Here is a 20,769-nt window from a genome sequence, read left to right as displayed (position 1 = left end):
ACTCACTATAGATCTAGAAATTTTTAAAATACTTTCTAGGATATTTTCCACTCATGCAAGCCTAGTGTTTGTGAATAAAAGCAGTTTTTTCTCTTTATTCCACGAAAATAAGTGAACTACCCAAATGAGAGGAAGCAAAGCACATGTATTTAGAGTGTCCTATAGCAAGGAAGTCAACCACCATCACTTGTGCTTGGCGGAGACTCACAGGCAATCAGAAGTGTGGGAAAGCTTTTCAGTAGATAAAAGGGAGAAGGTTTTTTTTTTTTTCTTTTTAGCAGCATCATTTTTATTGGTGCATTATAATTATACATAATAGTAGGTTTCATTGTTACATATTCATACATGCACATAATAAAACAATACTTATTTGGTCAATTTTATTTCCTAGTATTTCCCCTTTCCCAAATCTAAGTATGCGCTGTCTGGAGGCTGTTGGCATGGGGAAGTTGTTGGTGGATTAAGTAGAAGTGAGGCATCTATGTGATTGATTTGGGGGGATATTTGGCTTTTTCCAATTGATCCCAATTGAGAAATGAGGACAATATGAATCATGTTCTGGTGGTTTGGGGTTGACTGCTACAAGTATTGTTTGGCTTCTTTGTTTGGTATAGATAGTAGTTTGCCTATCTGGACTGGTTACTACACATCAGGTTGATTTCTTGGACTAGATGCTGCAGGTTATTGGTCAGAGTTCTGTTTTTAATATATGGTCTGACCATTGTCCATCTGTTTATTAATTTTTTTGCTTTACACTTTGAATACACTTTATTTCTTTTTCCTGCCTTGTTGCATTGGTTAGAACCTTCTGTAGAACATTACATAGAAGAGGTGAGAGTGGATACCCTTATGTGTTTGGGGCATTTAATCCAGGGAAATCATTCAATTTTTCACCATTAAGTGTTAGCTCTGTTTGTTTGTTCTATAGATGCCTTTTATCAAGTTCAGGATTTTACTTCTACTCATACTTTTGATGAAAAGTTATTTTAAAAAAACGAGGAATTTATGTTGGATTTTCTCAGATGCATTTTTTTACATCAATGTTGATATGAATTCATTTCTTTCCTTCCCCATTTCATGCTAGCTGTTTTTCTGTAGAGAATTTCATTGATTGATTTAAAAATTACCATGTATTCCCAGAATAAATCCCATTATGTCATGATTTTTAGACATTGTTACATTTGATTGACTAAAAATTTGTTAAGAATTCTTACATGTATATTTATAAAGAGTTTCACTTCATGGTTTTCTTTCTCATGGCATCTCTTTTTTATTAGAATAATGCTGGTATTAAAATGATTTGAAAAAAATGTTCCTCCCCTTCCATCTTCTTTAAGAGTCTGTATGATGCATACTGTTTCTTAAATGTTTGGTAGAATTTCCAAGTGAAACTACCCATGTGTGATGTTCCTTTTATAGAAAGATTGTTTTAACTACAAATTCAATTCCCTTAATAGATACACTAGTTGGGTTATTTGTTTATTCTCCAATGAGTGGTAGTTTTTTTTTCCCCAAGTAATTGGTTCATCTTATCTAAATTGTAGAATTAATTGGCAGGAAGCTATTTATAAAATTGTAATCTGTAATGTTGTTATTTCTCTCATTGGTGATTTGTGTCTTCTCTATTTTTTTCCAGTCAGTTAGACCAGAGATTTTTACCAATTTTACTGATCTTCTCAAAGAACTGGTTTTTGCTTTCATTATGTTCTTTATCATTCCTCTGTTCTTTTTACTTTCTTGATTTCCACTCTGATACTTACTTTTTTTCTTCTACTCTGATTAGGATTAATTTAGACTTCTTTTTCTATTTTTTGAAGGTAGAAACAGATTTGAGATTGATTTGAGATTTTTCTTCTTTCCTACTCTAAGCACTCAGTACTAAAAATGTACGGTGTATTGTCAAAATCTCTATAGGGTAAGCACAGACAGTTAAAATTGATAGAAATTAGAAATTTTATGCTCTACCTTTATATTTTGTAGTTATGGAAATATATATTAGTATCTTAAAATTAATTCATGTGACTCCAATGATGCTTTATTAAACATTTCTTTTGAAATCAGTTTGAGGATGTTATATGTATTTGTACTCAGACTAATATTCTGTACTGTTTTCTTTGTAACTGATTTCAAAATTACATTCTATCTACTCATTATTGGACCTAAAAAAGCCTTTGTGCAATGCAATCCTAATTTTCTTCTGTTACCACAGCCTGTGTTTGTGTATATGTATCTCGGAGGTCACAACCCAAGGGGAGTGCTATTAAAAGCCAAAAGAAGATGTTAGAATGAGTTGCCATGAATTCTGGCTAATAAGTCAAAGGTATAAGAACTGAATGAGGAGGGCAAATGAATGGGTGTTCATGTAAGGAATGTTGAGATTTAAAAAAAAAAAAAAACCTAGAAAGTCCATTTTGGCTATTCTTTCTTTTGGTGGCACTAACTCAACCCAAATAATCCCCAGTCCAGATGACTTATGCTGGTGTTTTTCAGTTTATACCTGCACATACTATGCATCAAGGCTTTGGAGAATAAATGATTGCATGACATGAAATTCTATGTACTATTACTTGCTGTAGTTCATGGCTATAGAATTGCTCTCATAGCTAACATATGTATGGCAGGATTTTTTTCTTTTTTGTAGAGTTACTTTAGTAAAAAGAAGCCAAGAATATTAAAAGGCTCCAACAATTGTTAATTTCCTCTCTTACTTTGGCCCAATTTCATAAATTCACTCTCAGCTGAGAGAAATAAGATTAGAAATACCAGGGATTGGATTGAAATATGACTTAAAATCAACATATCACCCCTTCTTGAAGTCCAGAAGAAAGGACTGTGTAGAGAAGAACAGATGGTTGTGTTTAAGGCACTAATTTCTGCTGGATTCCTAATTCAGCAAAGAAGAAAGGAACCAGCAGCCGCAGCCTCCCCTTGGCTGCTGTGTTTTGTCATGTAAGTCAGAAACAACTGCAGTGGGCTGTCGAGGAGCTGAAGACAGCTAAACCCTCTATCTTTTTTTTTTTCTTAAATAATAGTCATAATTTTTCCACCCTTATTCATCAGTTTTCAAAAATTTAGTGCATTTATATGGAATAGCAAATCAGTCAGCAGGTGAAAAGAAGTGGGACAGGCTCACTTGAAATCTAGTTAAGAGCAGGTGGCAGGAGGGGAAGGGCTGTGCATGGTGCTGCATAATCATGTGATGCCCATTGAGGGTTGGAGGAAGATGTTATTATTTTCCTTGGATGAGAAAATGTCCAGCCTGAATATATGATTATACTGGTTAAACATTTCTCAGGAGTCTTGGGCTAACTTTACATGTGCATATTTATCTGTGGGCTGACTTTTGAGAAGAGACTGAATCAAAATTAGATTGTTCAGAATGATGAGGGTAAGGGAGAAATTATAGAATACTGACCATGTTTTTGAGAAAAACAAGTGGAAGTGAGTTTGACAGACAGCTCTGTTTCCTTTGCTTTAATATCAGTCTCAACACAGTAAGACTCATTGATATATTATGTGTGATCAATTGAATTGAAATCAAAAGGTGTTTTTTTGGACACCTACAGTGTATTCTGCCTTATTTGGATATAGGTGATTGACTCAAACATTGTTTTTGTTACAAAGGGGGCTGTGTTTAGAGGCAACATGCGATCAACTGGGGGGTTATTAGGCTGTAAGACTGTATTTGATGAATTGCTTAAATAAAAATAATAAAGGGACTAGAATGAGACTTATGAGGAGCTAGATCAGAATGAAGTCAGTGTTCTGGACCTACTAGAGAAGTTTTTGTTGTGAGGAATAAGTTTTGGAATCAACATCAAAGGGTTGGTACAGTCAAGCAGGTAAATGAGAGGCACACACGTATCTCTGGAATTGGGGCAAGAATTAACAAACAAAAAGAGACAGGGATATGTATTCTGTCACCTTCGGATGTTGAGGGGAAACTATCCTGTGGTACAGCATTGTAGTTAAGACATTGCCTCTTAATGCAGAAAATCTGGGTGCAAATTCTTGCTCTATACAATCTCCTTGTTGTGCAGTCTTGTAAATTAAGTATTAGTCTCAGATGCAGAGGATTAAATTAACCATACTCAAAGTTCATGACACATTCTCAAAACTGGTCTAAACAAATATCCTTGTTACTTACTGATGCACTTTTATCACTGTATTCTGGCAAGAACTTGACCTTGGATAAGGAAGCTCTTCCTAGGTGAGGGATCCCTACAGGGTTAACAGTTGAAGATTGTTTAATGACAGTACTCCCAGTAGCAGGACAACAGATTCTCCCTTGAAGGGGAATTGGCCTGTGCATCTTTGTTTCTATCAAGATGACTGAATTCTCTATGCATTCCAAAAGTCTCTCTATTGATTGTCAATTTTTCTAGATATATTTGAATTATTTGCAAACAATGAGTTGAATTTTTTTTTCTTTATAGAGTTATTGATAAATTCTAGCACTGTTCAGCAGCAATGGGGATGGTGGTCCAATTCTTGTTTCTTTTCTTAAAAAGAATGCAATAAAAATTTCTCAGCTAAGTGTAATGATTGTTGTAGATTTTCAAAACAATCTGTAAGGACAGAAGAATATTTTTCTCTTTTTCTAGTTTACTAAATTAATATATATATATATATATATATATATATAAAATAGGTGCTAGGTTTTTATCAATACATTTTTCTGTATTGGTTGAGATATGACTTTTTTTCTTCCTTCAGTCTATCAATATGGTGAATAACAATTATTTAATGTTGTGTAATGTTTGTATTTCTTAGATATTCTGTCAATCTCAATGATCTGAGCCTCTACACCTTTTGTTGGTGATGGTAGTTGTGATGGTGGTAGCCCCTATTGCTAATCTTTTTGCAATAGATTGATTGGATATTTCATTTACATGAAATCACATGACATGTGGTCTTTCGTGTTTAGCTTCTATCACATAGAATAATGTTTTAAAGTTTTATCCTTGTTGTAATGTGTATCAAAATGTCATTTTTTTATGACTGAATGATATTCTCGCAGGATATACTGCATTTTGTTTATTCAATCACCAGTTGGTGGACATATGGATTGTTTCCACATTTTGGCTATTAGGAATAATGTCACTATAAACAAGCATGTACAAGTGTTTGTGTGGACATATGCTTTTAAGTTCTCATGAGTGTCTATCTGGAATAGAATTTTTGGGTCATATGGTACTCTATCTTTTTCTGCAATTGCCAGACTGTTTTCAAAGTGGCTTTACTATTTTACACTCTCACCAGGAATGCATGAGATCTCAATTTCTCCACATTTGAGTACACTTACTATTGTCTATCTTTTTGATAGCTATCTTGTTGTGTGTGAAGTGATATCCCATTGGGACTTCTCTTTGCATTATCACGAGCATGTTCTCATGAACTTATTGACCATTTGTGCATCTTTTATGGAGAACCAACATCCCACTGCAACCCCCACCACATCTACAACTTGCTCCTTGGCTGCAAATTCCTACTTGTTCTGGAATCAAACCCATTCTATCTTGAAGTATCTCTTTCCCTTCTACAATAGTGTTTTTTGAATAAAATCCATAGTCAGTGTTTTAACACCTGATTGGCTCTGGTTTTCTTTAATGAAGTCCTTTGCTCATTATTTTAATTGAGATACTTGTCTTTTTATTTTTATGTTGTCCAAGTTTTTAATATGTTTTGGATTAAAATAGTCCTTCAACAGACATATAATTTGCAAATATTTTCTCCCATTCTATTGGTTGTCTTTTTACTTTCTTGTTAGCATCCTTAAGCATAAAATTTTAAGGTTTTATTAAACCCAGTTTGTCTTTTTTTTTTTTTTCTTGTCACATGTGCTTTTGGTGCCACATCTAAGAAGTGATCTAAGATTACAAACATTTACTTGTATATTTTCTACAAAGGGATTTGTAGTTTTAACTAGTTACTACATCAATGTCTGCTAAGAGCCACAGCAAAGTAATATGATGCATGGCACTTTTGGTTGTAAGGTGAAGCCAGCTAGCCATTGAGATGATATGATTATGTTAAGATTTGCATTCATATGGATATTGGACTCCTGCTGTCCACCTTGGCCTGCTAGGGACTCCTGGAGAATTCCCATTGGTTGGGGAAGTACAGTAGGAGGGAATTCCGGGGCAGGAAGTTCTTCTGGGGTTCCGGTAGAACACCACCTCGTGGGTGGACCGGCTTCTTTCCGGACGTGTATGGGGTATTGGCGACATTTTCAAAAATAAAGTTTTGTTCCTGCTTGAGTGGCTCGTGATTCTGTGCCCAGCCAGACTGCGGCAATGTCCATAATAAATTTTGAGTTAATGTTTGTGTATGAAATGAGATAGGAATACAACTTTATTCTTTGCTTATGGATCATTCAGTTAACACATCACCATTTGTTAAAATTGTCTGGGCACTCTTGTCAAAAATCAATTAACTCTAAATGTAAGGCTCTATTTATAGATTCTCCATTTTGTTCCATTGATCTATCCTTGTCTTGATTATCATAGTTTTGTTGCAAGTTTTGAATTGGGAAATATGAGCTTCCCTATTATGTTCTTTTCAGATTGTTTTGGCTAATAAGAGTCCATCTGGTTTTTACAATCAGCTTATCCCAAGTATTTTTTTCTACCTTTTTAATGCTATTATAAATGTAATTGTTTTGTTAATTTCCTTTTTGGGTTGTTCATTGTTAGCAATTTGAAATGCAACTGACTTTTGAATATTAATCTTGGATTTAGAAAGCTGGATAAACTTATTTATTAATTATAATTTTAATAGGTTCATTAGTGTCATACCATCCGAAAATAGAGATAGTTTTGTTTCTTTCACTGTATTGATAGTAAAATGTTGAATAGAAGTGGTGAAAAGGGACATTCTCCTTATCTTAGGAGAAAATCTTCTGACCTTTCACCATTAAAAATGCTTTAGGATGCCTGGGGATGTAGCTCAGTAGAGGAGTGCTTGCTTAGCATTTACAAGGACCTGAGTTCAGTTCTCCGCACCATATGTGTATTCAAAATGCTATTAGGAAAAAAAAAAATTCTGTTAGGATTTTCCCCTGATGCCTTTATTAGATGGAAGAACTTTACTTATCTTGCTAGTTCTTGAGTGGTTTTCTCATCAGAGGGTGTCAGATTTTGTTTAGAGCTGTTTTTGACAATATTTAGATGATCATGGAATTTTTATCTTTCATTGTATTGATGTGGTATATTACATTGATGGATTTTCATCTGTTAAACCCATAAACCTCACTTGGTCATGATTTTTAAAAATTTTCTATGATTTCATGTTGTTTCATATTGGTAATAGCTCTTTGACCCTTAAAATATAATTATCTTCCTTCTTTAAAAATTTTGGTTCATATGTTCATTGTTTTTGCTCTACTTGGTTTTGTGCCTGCTGCCTGTGAGAATGCTGGTGTCCCAGATGAAGACAGTGTCCAAAAGGCTATTAGATTTAGGTGGGGATATGATCACTTCTCTTTGGAAGTATTGAGGGGAAATGTTCTGAGGGCTGTTAGGAAGAGGCAAATGGAAGTGTGGGGCGTGGGAAAGAGAAAATCCTCAGAAATGAAAACTGGCAGTCTCCGAGAGTTTGAGAGCTGGAGGGTGTTAAGTGGCGCCTCTCCCAAAACCTGGCACTTTCAAGCTCTGTGCTTTCCACCTTCCCTTTGCAGGTCTCTGGGAGCCTGGCCTCGACACTAGTTCTTCCTGATTTTGCCTCTTGCACTGAAGTGCCATCCAGCTGAAGCTGGGAGATAACTCTCCGTCTATTTTCTTTCCCTGCCAATCCAGGCTTGGCAGCCATAGAAAGAAGAGAAGATGGGAGGATTAGAAAGGGTGAAAAGTCAAGCCACGCTTTATAAAAATCCACTTTGCTAGGAACTGCAAGGGAGCTGGTGACAACCTAATTTCCAGGTCTCCACCCTAGTAAATGTCATTGTGAGATTTGAAACCTGCCTTTTTGAAAACTCCCTATGATGCTGAATCATGTGCTACAGGGACCAAACTTAAGGAAGAATGGGAAGGAAGGAACTTCACAGGCATGATCTGCCTGAGGGCCCAGTGATGAAGTGGGACCTGAAAAATCTCTGCAGGTGTCTCCCCCATCCTCCCCAAGAGAGTGTGCTTGCACTCACTCCCTGGAAGTACACACTCTGCCTGTGTTTCTCTCTTGTCCCTCTAGTTGAGGTACAAGAGTGACATAGAGACTCTGAGTACATTTTGGGGAGTGGGATATTGTTTGAGTAAAAACATCTTCTGCTCAACCACCACCTGTCTAGAGAAGATGGATTATTTCAGAAATTCCCTATCTTTCTTTAATCATTCCATCAGTTGAGAGCAACCTGCAAACAGACTAAAATCTGGGACTTGAGTAGGCAAATAGATAAATTGAAAAGCAGGTGGCAATTGAGCTGCTGGTGATAGCAGAGTTGCAGCTGTCAGTGTGTGCAGGTTTCCCCTTAAGGTCTGTAAAATAGTATTAAAACAAACATCGCTAGAAAAATAAAACATGCTTCTGAATACTTAACTCTGCTTGGGGATGCTATAGAGTGCTCCTCAAAAGAAAAAAAAAAGCAATTTGTTTCCCCATCATTAGGTGAAACAAAGCTACTAACCTAATTTTCTAGTTGGCATCATTGCTAAACCCTATAGTATTGGTGAGAGGTGATCGCCACCCCTGACACATTTCAGCTAGGTAATTTTATATGCAAAAACCTAGCTAAAATCTATATGTGGTATAGGGCTTATGGGGTTGGGCAGGACAAAGGGGAGAGATGGATATGCTAATTTGTATATGTTATTTTACACTGAATGAGAAATGTTCTTCATAAAATTTTCTGATCACTTTGTTTTGGATAAAAATGTTTTATATACCTGGAAGTATTTTTGAAATCAACTTGGATATAAAATCTTTGAAAATAACGTTGCACTTCAAGTATACCTAAGGAACTTCAAAACTATGATTTGCTGAGAGATGGAGAATCCTTTTGTTAAGCAAAATTTTTTTCTTTGCATACTGAGGATTGAACCCAGGGGTGTTTTACAACTGAACTATACCCAGACCTTTTTATTTTATTTTATTTTATTTTAGGCAGGGTCTTGCTTAGTTGCTAAGACTGACTTCAAACTTGAGATCTTCCTTTTTCAGCCTCTTGAGGCATGTGCCACCACACCTAGCTAAATATTTCCTTTTATCAGTTCACATTTAACAAAAAACAAACAAACAAACAAAAAACAATAACATTGCTTTGTTTATAGTAGGGCCCAGTTAAGTTATGTTCTGTAATCTGATTTACATGACTTCTTGAACAGTTGATGGGTATTATAGAGGAACTGCTCTATGCAGAAGGTTTAAAAATGCATTGTGGGGATAGATCAGGACTCTAAAAATAATAGGAGACTGAGGATTCAGTCTTAAGAACAGAGTTCAGTTTAGGAATAATTAAATACCAAGGATCATAAAATAATAGGGTAAAAAAGAATCTAATGTGAAAATGTTATGAAGAGAGGATCAAAGCATATTGGGGCAGCACAGGTGAGCCCAGGTGCTGCTGACCTCATTCTGGTTGCTGGGGTGATTATCCTACCTTGCCCAGCTCATCATGCATCTCACAAGAACAGAGACTTTATTATTCTGTTTTCTTTCTCAAACTAAATTTCACTTAAAACAAATAGGAGGTGATTGCACTAATGTTTGCCCATGGCAATGGTGGGGTTAATCTTGGAAGATATCACACAGTGGTATCTTTATAAAATGCTCAAGTTTTTCTTAGTCCAGCTGCGAACTTCATAGGAGAAACCAAGAGACCTTGGGAAATTATAGCCTAGGATTGGCTCATGTTGTTTAAGCTTTCACATTTCAGGAGGATTTGATAGCTTTGTTACTTCAAATCGCTCAGTCTTCTCTGACTTTAATCACTGATCTCATTGCCTTATTTTCCCCCCTCATCTCAAACATTAACTTCTTGACAAGGGGTTTATGGGGGAATAGGACTTTTAGTTATTTTTTTCCCAAAACAGAAAAAAAGGATGAGATGAGCCCATGTTCTTTTATTTCTCATGTGACTGCTTAAAATGCACAGACATCATGGAGACATATTTAGCTCTGTACTCACACCACAGAAAAACTCTTCCTCCACGCTTTGGTGGTAATTTAATTTTTTGAGTTGCAAGACTTTGATTTAAAATTGTAATGCATTGATGTAGTCACTTGTGTAGGCAGACAGCAATATAGATTTTGTACAAACATGTTTACAAAATCATGGTAATACTCCACCATGCATGTTTTTCTCCAACAAAAAATTATTTTTTCCTAATACACTCTTCATCTAGGATTTTCTCATTTTAAATGATCTTTTAAAAATATATGAGAAAAACAAAGTGATCTAATTCTAGAAACTTTGAGACTACTCTTTGTGCTTTGGAAAAATGGGCTGATTGCTGTGTGCAAGAAAGACTCCAAGAGAACATTTAGTTGAGAAAGATGACATATGTATTTGTCAGCTCCAGCTGCCAAAATGAGATACCACAAACTGGGGGCTTAGATAACGTTTATTTTCTTATGGTTCTGGAGGCTAGAAATACAAGGTCAAGTGCCACTGGCTTGTAGATGGCCGCTTTCTTGTCCTATCCTGATATGGCCTTTCTGCTGGGCACAAGGAAGAAGGTGGAGAGAGGGGTGGAGAGAGTGAGGAAAGAAAGGAGGTGGGGCAGGGTGAGATCTACTGTTTCTTTCCCTTTTTATTAAAACACCAGTCCTATTGGGCTTTTATGACCTTATTTAACCTTAATAACCTCCTTAAAGGACCTTTCTACAAATGCAGTCACACTGGAGATTAGGGCTTTGACATAGGAACTTGCAGGGACTCTATTGGGTCCATAACAGCACAACTATCAGAATGGTATGATCAAAAACTAAAAGACACATGACCCTTGGCCAAAGCAGCCAACATGTCTGAGGGCAAGTTAAGGGAGACTTCTCCAATCTAGTGTCTGTTCATTCTGGCTTCTTGGAAACAGTGGAGGAATTAACTTGGCCTTGTCCAAAATCTCTCTTCCTCCGCAGGCTAGATCCATATGTGCCACAGTGTCTGTAGCCGTGGATCCGCCACCTTGAATCTCCACTTTTGCACCAGTTGCAACAATTCCTTAATTTCTCCAGAGCTTTTGCTTCAAATATAGTCTACATCAGTTCACCTGCTGTGAGGTTTCCCTCCAAGGTGCACACGCTGCAAAGTGCCTGCAGGTGTTGTTGCTTAGAACTCCGGACTGCAGGCTCCCTCTCCCCTCTGACCTGCACTGCAGCAGTTTAGAAATGGAAACAGTAGGGTGATAGTCTTGGTTTCATTTTTAGAATGCCAGGAAATCTGCACAATGATGACTGGAAATGCACTTTTCTTCATGGAGGGTCTAGGGCTCTTTGGGGATTGCCCTATACTTTTATCCTGTGTTCAGTCACTCACTAGACAAATTCTTACTGAGCACTGGCTACGTGTCAGGCATTGCGATAGCTTATGGGGACACAGCAATGACCTAAACAGATATAATCCCTGTTCCTTGAGAATTTATAAATTGTGGAATGTGGGACATTTCTTTCTTTCTTTATTTCTTTTTTTTTTTTTTTTTTTTGGTCTGAGACTAACATTTCTCATCTCAAGGTAAGGCTATTAGGAGGAAGAATTTTTAGTGTTGGAATGAATCTCTAAGACTGATATTTTTCCCTTTTGATTACTGAAATGATCTGATCTTTTAAAAAGCTTGGAAAATTCAAAAAGACATATATATAATTAAAAATCACTCATAATATACATAGGCAATGTTAATCCTTTGGTATACTTAGACTTTTGCTGTTATTTATGTATACATACAGATAAGCGCACATGCACATACATTCTGTTAAAACAATTTTGTGTCCTTTATATTCTGACTTGGAATTGCATTTTTTTCTTAATAATATTACTTCAAAAAATTTATATTTTTCATGTCATTGAATAATATTCTGCCTCCTAATGGCTGCTTGGTAATCTATCATATAGATACATCATACTATGTATCCCTCTTGTTGCAAAGCCTCTAACTATTTTTCCATTTTCATTATTATAAATCAGTGGAAATGCATGTTTCTAATTGCTTCCTTGAAATAAATTCATAGATGCAGAATTGTTGGATCAAGTAAGTGCCTTTTGGATATATTTTGCAAAATTTCCATCTAGGAAGCTTGTGTCAATTTACATGCCTGTTAGCTCTGTACATGAGGAGTAGTTTTTCTGAATCTTCACTGATATGGATATGCATATTTTTATAAATCCTTGCCAATTTCATGGGTGTAAATTTATGTTTCTTTAATTAAAAATCGTAAGCATTTGATGAACTTCTTTGTAAGTGTCCTTTAGCTATTTGGGTGCCTCAAGTCTTATTTACAATTTTTTAAATTTTTATATTATTTTTTTCTATATAAGTTTGTCAGAGCATTAGATCTCAAAGGTATTCAAGCATTCTTTTACATGTTGCAAAGACCTTTCCTACTTTGTTTGGTGCCTCTTATATACATATATTACAGATTAAAAATATAGACTTTTTTTTTGGGGGGGGGTACTAGGGATTGAACTCAGGGGCACTAGACCACTGAGCAACATCCCCAGCTATTTTGTATTTTATTTAGAGACAGGATCTCACTGAGTTGCTTAGAGCCTTGCTTTTGCTGAGGCTGGCTTTGAACTCTCAATCCTCCTGCTTCAGCCTCCCTAGCTGCTGGGATTATAGTCAGACACCGCTGCACCAGCTTATATGGGGAACTTTTAATCCTTTTTCACTTGTTTGCTTATTCATTCTGCCATTAAAGCCACAGTATCTGTCTTCTGGTTTTTCTTGTATTAGTTCTAGTTTCATTTTCCCTCTACTTCTTTATTCTGTTCCTCTGCATTCTAAAAATTGTCTTGGTCTTGACTTCTATACAGATCTGCGGTGTTGATTCTGGTATTGAACTGCAGTCAACGACCTTCAGAATTAGACTATGATATTTTTAATTTCCTTATTGTGTGAACTTGGACAGTGGACAATCTCATCTCATCTCAATCAATCCTCTCATTTTTTAAAAGACCCTCATTAATCATCTCATTGTTTAGCTTTTACCTTCAATTCATGTTTTTCTGAATTAAATGATTGAAAAGAAATGCACCATTTGTAATTTACTTCTGTTTATTGTAGCAAATGTTTTGTGAAGTGGCTTTGTCAATCCTCTGAGGGTTTTTCAAAAATTATCATTGGATTGAGACTCTAGCTCAGTGGTGGAGCCCTTGCTTAGCATGTGCAAGGTCCTGGATTCTACCCCCAGCACTGCTATAATATAAATAAATAAATAAATAAACAAACAAACAAACAAACAAACAAATAAATAAATAAATAAATTCTCCTTTATATGGAGTGATGTTTTTAAATAGGTGCCACTCATTCCTGGCAGAATAGACATTTATTATGGCCTGCCTCATGTCCCTGCTTCATGTGGATTGGCCTTGCATGCTTTCATGGTTCATCTGATTCCTTTTTAGGGTCTTGAGGTGCAGTTTCAACTCCAGGACTGGATTACAGACAATTTCAGTAGTCCAGCACCCCTAGTAGGAGACCAGCAACCTGGGGCCTTGGGCAGTTCAGCAGAGCTGTTTTATCTTTCTCTGTGGGTGAAGCCTTCCTCCAGGGACTGGTTTTCTCTTCCTACTTTTCTCATTAGCCTATCTTTCCTACTAGGTACATGGTAGGATACACCCAGCATCCTTCTGGTGATAATAAGGGACGATGCATCACCAGGGTAAGATTCCCCCCTCACTAGAGGGAATCTAACACATGTATTTTTCTCTTTGGTTTGTCTGCATTTAACTGTGACTTCATAACACAGCTGTGCTGCAGCTTTTCCAGGGCTTGGTCCAGAGCCTTCAATAATGGAATCTTAAAGGGGATCTGCCAGGACATCCTCCCCTTCCATTCCATGAGAAGAAGCCCCTCTTTTCTCTACAGCCAGTCACTTTGTGGACATCCCAGGGAGTTAAACCCTTGGTACTTGTTGTCCTTTCCCTGATTGGCTCCTCTTTACCCTGAACGAGTAGAAATACCTCAAAGTGGTGGCCTGTGGAAATCACTCTTCTATAATTATCAGTCTGCTCCAGGTTTTCCCTTTTTCTTGAAGTCCTTGGCTTGTTTTAGCTGGTTTCTGGAAGAGGTATAATTAGATGCCTATAATGAAATAAGATGGTGGAAGACTTATCTAGGAAATCAGGAATGGATCCTAAAGCTTATTTGAGATAACACCTCTCCTGCCAGCCTCACAACTGTGATTTGAGGATGAAACGAGATGATAAATGTGAAAGGACTTTGAAGACTGCTTGAAGCATTATGCAAATATAAACTTGCTTTGTTATCTCTACATTTTATAATACCAGAAATCAGTAGCCTTGTTGGAAGCAAATTTGAGTTGCGAATTGTTTTTTGAGGAATGTGTGATAATGGAAGATGGTTATTTAGGTGAAGCACAAAGCCATTCTATTTTTATGTGTTTCGCCCCCTTCTTTCACAGAACTACATCTGAAATAGAGGTTTGTCTTGTTCTTTATCCCCCCAAAGAGAAGGCTGGCCTGAATTTCTACTTTAGACAATTCCTTTGAGTGCCAAGAGATTGTTTCAACAAAAGAAACTAATCTTCAAATAGGTCTGACCCTGTGCAATGCCTAGGATGGGGGCAAAGGCTTTAATTAAAATGGAAGAGTTGGTAATTTCTGGCCTATCTGGGCAGCTTAAAGTTGATGTGGTTTGAGTGAAAGTAATGACTTTTGCTTAAAATGCAAATATTAATGCAGGAAAGAGCCTGGGATCGACTCTCTGTGCAATTGGGAGAGAATGTTATTTCTTTTTCATGCTTCTTCCTTAAAGTAATGGTCCTTTTTCTTTCTTGAAACTTTGTAATTCATACATTTAACATGTGAGGTCCTTTTTCTCCTCAAATTTCTCTTTATGTGATAATTTGTTTATCTTTTTGAATTTTGGAAAGCAGTGCAAATTTTAAGTATTAATAAATCTTTGAAAAAGTAATAAGGATTTGTTATTTTTCTTGTCTGTGTGAATGACACAGAGCCAGTTTTGAATGCATGTCTTCCTCCAGCCTTTCTGGGTTTATTCTGGGAGAGCAGTGGCTTCCGTGTCCTGGTGTCTCTGTACATACACAGAAGCCAAAAGTGACCACATGGTGACAGCACAGATATTTACCGTGGCATTTGTAGGTACCAAACTGCAGTTTTAAAGGTTGAATTTGAATATATTGCCCTTGGGTTATGAAGGCTCATCTAATACTAACTATTGCAATGAGAAAAATATGTATTTTTTTTAATAAGCTATTAACAAGAGTAGATGGAAATGTCGTCAATTATGCCAGTACATATTAAAAACATTCCAGATCAGTGATGCTTTTTAGTAATTATAATAATTGTGAGAAAAAGTGTACTTAATGTGGAAAAAATCATGACTTGAGCATTGTAAAGGTATCATTATTATGCTTATATTACAGGCAAATTTGTTATAGAAATAAAATATGAAAACCATGCTCCCTCTAACCTAATAAATCTTTTTTCTTTTCCTTTTCCACTTCTTATTGATATATTTACAGTTATACATAATTATAATCATAATATATGCACAGTGTGAGTATAACATTTTAACATTTATTATGTAGAAAGTGTTTTTCCCCCATTTCTTTGCTTACCATAAGGACATTCTATGGTCACTTTAATAAGTCTGTTATTCCACACGCAGATGTCCCCCAAGTTTTTTTTTTTTTTTTCCTTCAGGTTTAGGTAATGCTACAGTGAACATCTTTGCTCCAATTTAAATTTAGGTTTCTTTTTTTTTTTTGGTAGGGAATATTTTGTTTGTTTTTTTTAGAATGAATTGAAAGTAGTGAGATTATTGTGCCAAATTTCAAGGAATTTCTGGTAGACAAGGGGTAGAGAAGAGCCAGTTGGAGGCAGACATTGGAAGTGACTTGGAGATTCTTCTAGGGAAAATGTGATGCCAAAAGAAGGGAGTAGACTCAATAGTAGTGCTGTAGGTTCATGTTGACAGCCCCAGGCTGGAGTGTGCTCAAGAACAATCTGATGGGAATTTCTTTCCCTTTGTCAATCAATACAATTTGGAAGCAGCTTTAGATTGGGATTAGTCTACCTGAGCAGGTGACTTCTAACTTTCAGCTCTGAGTGGTGGGCTAGCCATAGGATTTGTTCTTCTTGTTGGAAGTCAGGGTTGCCTTCTGCACAGAGAAGGCATTGCATTTGGCTCAGGCAACCTGGAGGAAGGAATGAGGGGGGAAAAGATGCCCAAGCAGAGGAGATACTCTAATGACTGTAGAGTCAGGAGGTATTTGCCAAAGCTCTGTCACTCTTCATCTATAACCTGAGGCAGTATTCCCAACTGTATAGTGATTAGACCTTCTTTCACCAACATCAGAGGTGGGGAGCTAAAGGAGTAAAACAGTCCCCAAGTGATGGAAATTGCTAATAAGCCTCACATCCCAACCTCTCTTATCACTAATGGCTTCACAGAAGAACATGCCATTTATTTGCCTTTTCTTTTCAGCTAATGGGCTTTTACGAGTTTTTTTAAAACTGGAATTAAATAACTCTGTGAATTTTGCCTTTGCTGGAAAGTCTTTTGAAAAGAAAGAGAATACTTTAGAAAAGCGAAAAATACCAGTCACAAAACAGGTTGCATTATTTCCCATTTTGCCATAATTTTATTCCCTAGAAATCCAGGGCTTTTAGTAGATTGATGATACAGGAACTGCAATGAGAGGTTTTTCAGTGATAACAAATGCAAAATTGAAAATCTACTTTGGCCACGTTTGAGCTCACACACTTACCACTTTATCTTTTCACCAATTACCATCTGTGTGCACTTTTTCACCACCCGAGGCTGTGTCCATATTCAGCATTTTTCAGGTTTTTTAAATATTTCTTTTCATTCTTTTGAATGCAGCAGCATTTCTAGTATTGCTTCAACCTCCAAAAAACCCAACAAAATGGTAGAAAACATACAAATTTTAATAATCAGCATGTTCTTTTTTTTAAAGCTAGTCTGTACTGTGTCAAACTCCAAACTTGCAGAAGATGAGAAATAATGTTGAATCCTCTGACATCCATCCACACAGATCTTATTTCTCTGTCCTATCAATTTTTTTTCAGGCAAAAAAGAAAGACTCCAAATAATCTGGATTACAACCTACTAGGAATGTTGAAATGGCCACAAGTGTTGACAACATATTTCAAATCACACTTTAGTACTTTTATACATCTCTAAAAACTTCTCATTCGATTAGCCCTTTTAAACCCATATAAAGGCATTAAAAGTGTCCAGGGACTGTTTAGAGAAGCCTTCTTGCTTAAAGCAGAATAAAGGAATTAAAAAAGTGATGAATGAGGAAAGCCAGGCACAAAGGATTTACAATGTATCCTGTAAACAAGATGCAACTTGCTGTGTGTTCTCTAAAAATCACTCTGCCTTTGTGGCTAATCCATAAAAGTAAACCATCATGCCAGAGATTGGATAGAACTCAAGTGTAAATAAAGGCAAAGTGGAACAAAGACCTTGAAAAGAAGAACATAAAGAAAAGGGAAAGGGGATTGGAATTAGCTAGAAATGGATTCAATGTTTGGAACTGATGTAGTCAAGAGTAAGAAATGATTAGCATAATGCAAATCACAATTTTCAGATATACTGTCTGATTTGGTTCTCATAGCAACCCTAAAAGTATTATTGTATTCATTTTGTACCTGGAAAAAGTCTCTTTGGATTATAAACACTTTCCAGTCAATGAATGGTCCAGCATTACACAGCTAGAGAGTGGTAGAGCTGAAACTGGGATTTTGAACTTCTGGAGTACTTTTTTATTGCTATTTCACTCTGCCATCCTGCCTCAGGAAGAATTTTCAAGTGAGAACTGCAGTGTTCTTCAAAATGATGAAAGGTGGACTCTCAGTTAAGCAAAGGAATAGAGGAAAGATGAAGCTGAGCAAGGATTAGTTTCTCCATGACAATCTTGGACCAGTTAGCACAGCCAGAAATCCACAATCCCATGAGTCCCTGAGAGGTGGGTGTTCACTGGTTCACCTGCTTCTTCTTGCTCCCAGGAATCTTGGGCTCTGATCAGTTCCCAGATATGCATACAATATCTTTTATTTGCTCATGATAGGCCTCAAAGGGTTATTCTTGATAGCTGGTTAATGAGATAAGACTCTGGTTTGGGAGAACCAGAAGAAAGGGCTTTTGGGGGTGGGGGCATTGCTGTGCCTATCAGGCACCCATGGAAGCCTCAGCCCTGATCCCTTAGGGTAGGACAGCTAGAGTGAGTGAGAAAATCCCCTTGCCTCTTTTCATTACAATTAATCCTTGTTATTTTTCCTCTGCTTACCTGTTTTACTTTTGAAGAAAATTAAATACATTATTCACTCGAGGCTAAACAATCTCAATGCTTTTACCTTTCTTCCTTAGTGTGTTTTTAGTTATCCTGAAATTATATTTGTTTTATGACTTCAGGCAAGTCACTTAATCTATCTGAAACTGTATCCTACATAACTCACAAGAGGATGCCTAAGTGTTCTCTGCTGAAAGTACCTCTTTGCATTTGTGGTCACTGGCTATGTTTCAAAGAATTTAAAATTCCTTCTCTTTTATAATATCTCTTTCTCCCTTTACTTGCCAGAGTCGAAAACATGCAAGCAAAGTCCGACTGTATTACATGCTTCACCCCAGGGACGGTGGGTGTCCTGCCAAGAGGCTCCGGTCAGAAAATGTGAGTATCTGGTACCACTTGATATCCTTAGATGATTTGTTATGTTTGCTAAGGACTTTGCAAGTATAGGAATTATAGTCATATCCAGATTAGTAGCAAAGCTAAGTAGAAATAGTTCTTATTAAATATTACACAAAATAATGCATATAAGCCAGTCTTGTTTGCTTGTTTTTGCTTTCCTATAAGGACTTGCCAACTTTGGAGGACTTTCTGATGACATTGCACTAAGTCCACAGAGAGGCAAAAGGTGCAGAGGTCCTGGGACAGACCAAGGCTTCGTGATGAGAGACAGGGCATTGAAGTTCAAAGTGTTGGGAAAACAAGACCTAAGGGGCAAACCTGTCAGAAATATTAGATGCTTGCTTTTTACATGTTTTGTTTTCCTCTACTGTGTAGAACAGAATGTCAGTTTGTTAATTTATAATGAAGACTGTACATATCTTGCAAATAAAATACTCAGGCTTTGACAAATGACAATTAGAAAGTTGCTTTGAGGGTATAAAGTCAGAGCAAAGGGTTTATTTCAGCAAGGCTAAGGCAAAGACTGATGAAATAAACATTCCTTCCTCCCAGGGGTTATTTTTCCTAATGAGTGGAATATTCATATGCACCAGCTGCAGAGGCCCTTCATGATAAACACTGTGGATTAAACACAAAAATTCCTTACTCTTTGAGTGTGGAGGAGGCTGCAGCCAAAGAACTGTTATCCCTTGCTATCAATTGCATTTGTGATCCTGTTTCATAGATGCACGTCCTCTTTTCCCATTAAGAATTAATATAGGATCATTGAAGAAAGTTTACAAAACATGGACTTGAGGATTTTTGAGAGGAGAAAATAAAATTTAAAAAAGAAGGAGAAGGAGAAGGAGAAGGAGAAGGAGAAGGAGAAGGAGAAGGAGAAGGAGAGAATTGTATATAACCAAAGGTCAGGAGATGAACATCAGGGCTGGTGTTTTTAACAAATTCCAAGCACGCCTGCCTCTCAGTGTCACAAAATGAGCTGTTCATACACAGACTCATCTGGAACACTGTGAAGCTGCTTTTAGCGTCAGGGTGAAATAGCATTTAGAGCTCACTGGAGGCAGTGATGTCGTGAAAACTCCTCAGCTGCTGAGTTAGGACTGAATCTCACTCCACTCTTAGCTTGGGCGCCTTGGGCAAATAATTGATCCTTGGAGCCTTTAGTTTCCTCAATCTGCCTATAATAATCATACTTTCCTCACTGGGCTTTTATGTCTTTAAATGAAATGGTAAATGTGAGGTGCACTATGCAATGAAGAAACAGGTAAATAAGACACAGAGTTGCCTTAAAGAAATTCATAGTCTAGGGAAGGAGATTAACATTGTATCAAAAGAAACTATGATCCCACAGTGTAAGTACTAATTAACAGTCTGCACAAAGAGCCATGGAGACAAAAGGCAAGTGAATAATCATGCTAAGCCTGTAGGGTGGGGATGTAGCACAGCAGTAAGCGCTTACCTATCACGTGCTAGGTCTTGAGTTCAATCCCCAACACTGCAATGCTGAAGAATTGACAGTTGCTGCCAACCTTGGGTGTGGATGGGTTTTACCAGATGGAGGAGGGCAGTAAGGATGAGGAGGAAGGTTACTGATTTCTCAGGTGTGTTTCTAAAAACAAACAAAAAACCACCAAACCAAACCAAACCAAACCAAACCAAAAAGCTTGATAAACTGCAAGAGAGTAGATACACCAGCTTTCCTGAAATCTCCGAATCCTGTCTCTGTGGTAGGATCATGCTTTCCATTAAAAGAGGATTTATTAGAAGGTAGAAAAAAATGAGTTTTTTCCTCTTCAAAGTTATCTGACAATCAGTGGCACCTGGATCCTTTCATTCAATAACTATTTAGTGTCTAATCATAATGTTCAGCAAATGATGCAATTCTGGGCTACTTGACAATATAGGTTCAGACACAGG

At 36.9% G+C, this 20,769-nt stretch overlaps 1 protein-coding gene across 1 annotated transcript in view; it reads left to right on the top strand.

The window, feature by feature from the left end:
* Positions 1-20,769, top strand: part of ZMAT4 (zinc finger matrin-type 4) — a gene marked incomplete at its 3' end in the record, with an annotated part of 298,777 nt that overhangs the window by 97,613 nt on the left and 180,395 nt on the right. The window contains exon 3 of the mRNA XM_081269115.1: positions 18,742-18,831. Coding sequence (XP_081125241.1) covers positions 18,742-18,831 — 90 coding nt within the window. The remainder of the gene's footprint in view (positions 1-18,741; positions 18,832-20,769) is intronic.

Source organism: Spermophilus citellus, assembly GCF_964194105.1.
Source record: "Spermophilus citellus genome assembly, chromosome: 16".
NCBI lineage: Eukaryota > Metazoa > Chordata > Mammalia > Rodentia > Sciuridae > Spermophilus > Spermophilus citellus.
This window is presented reverse-complemented; position numbering and strand designations above follow the sequence as displayed.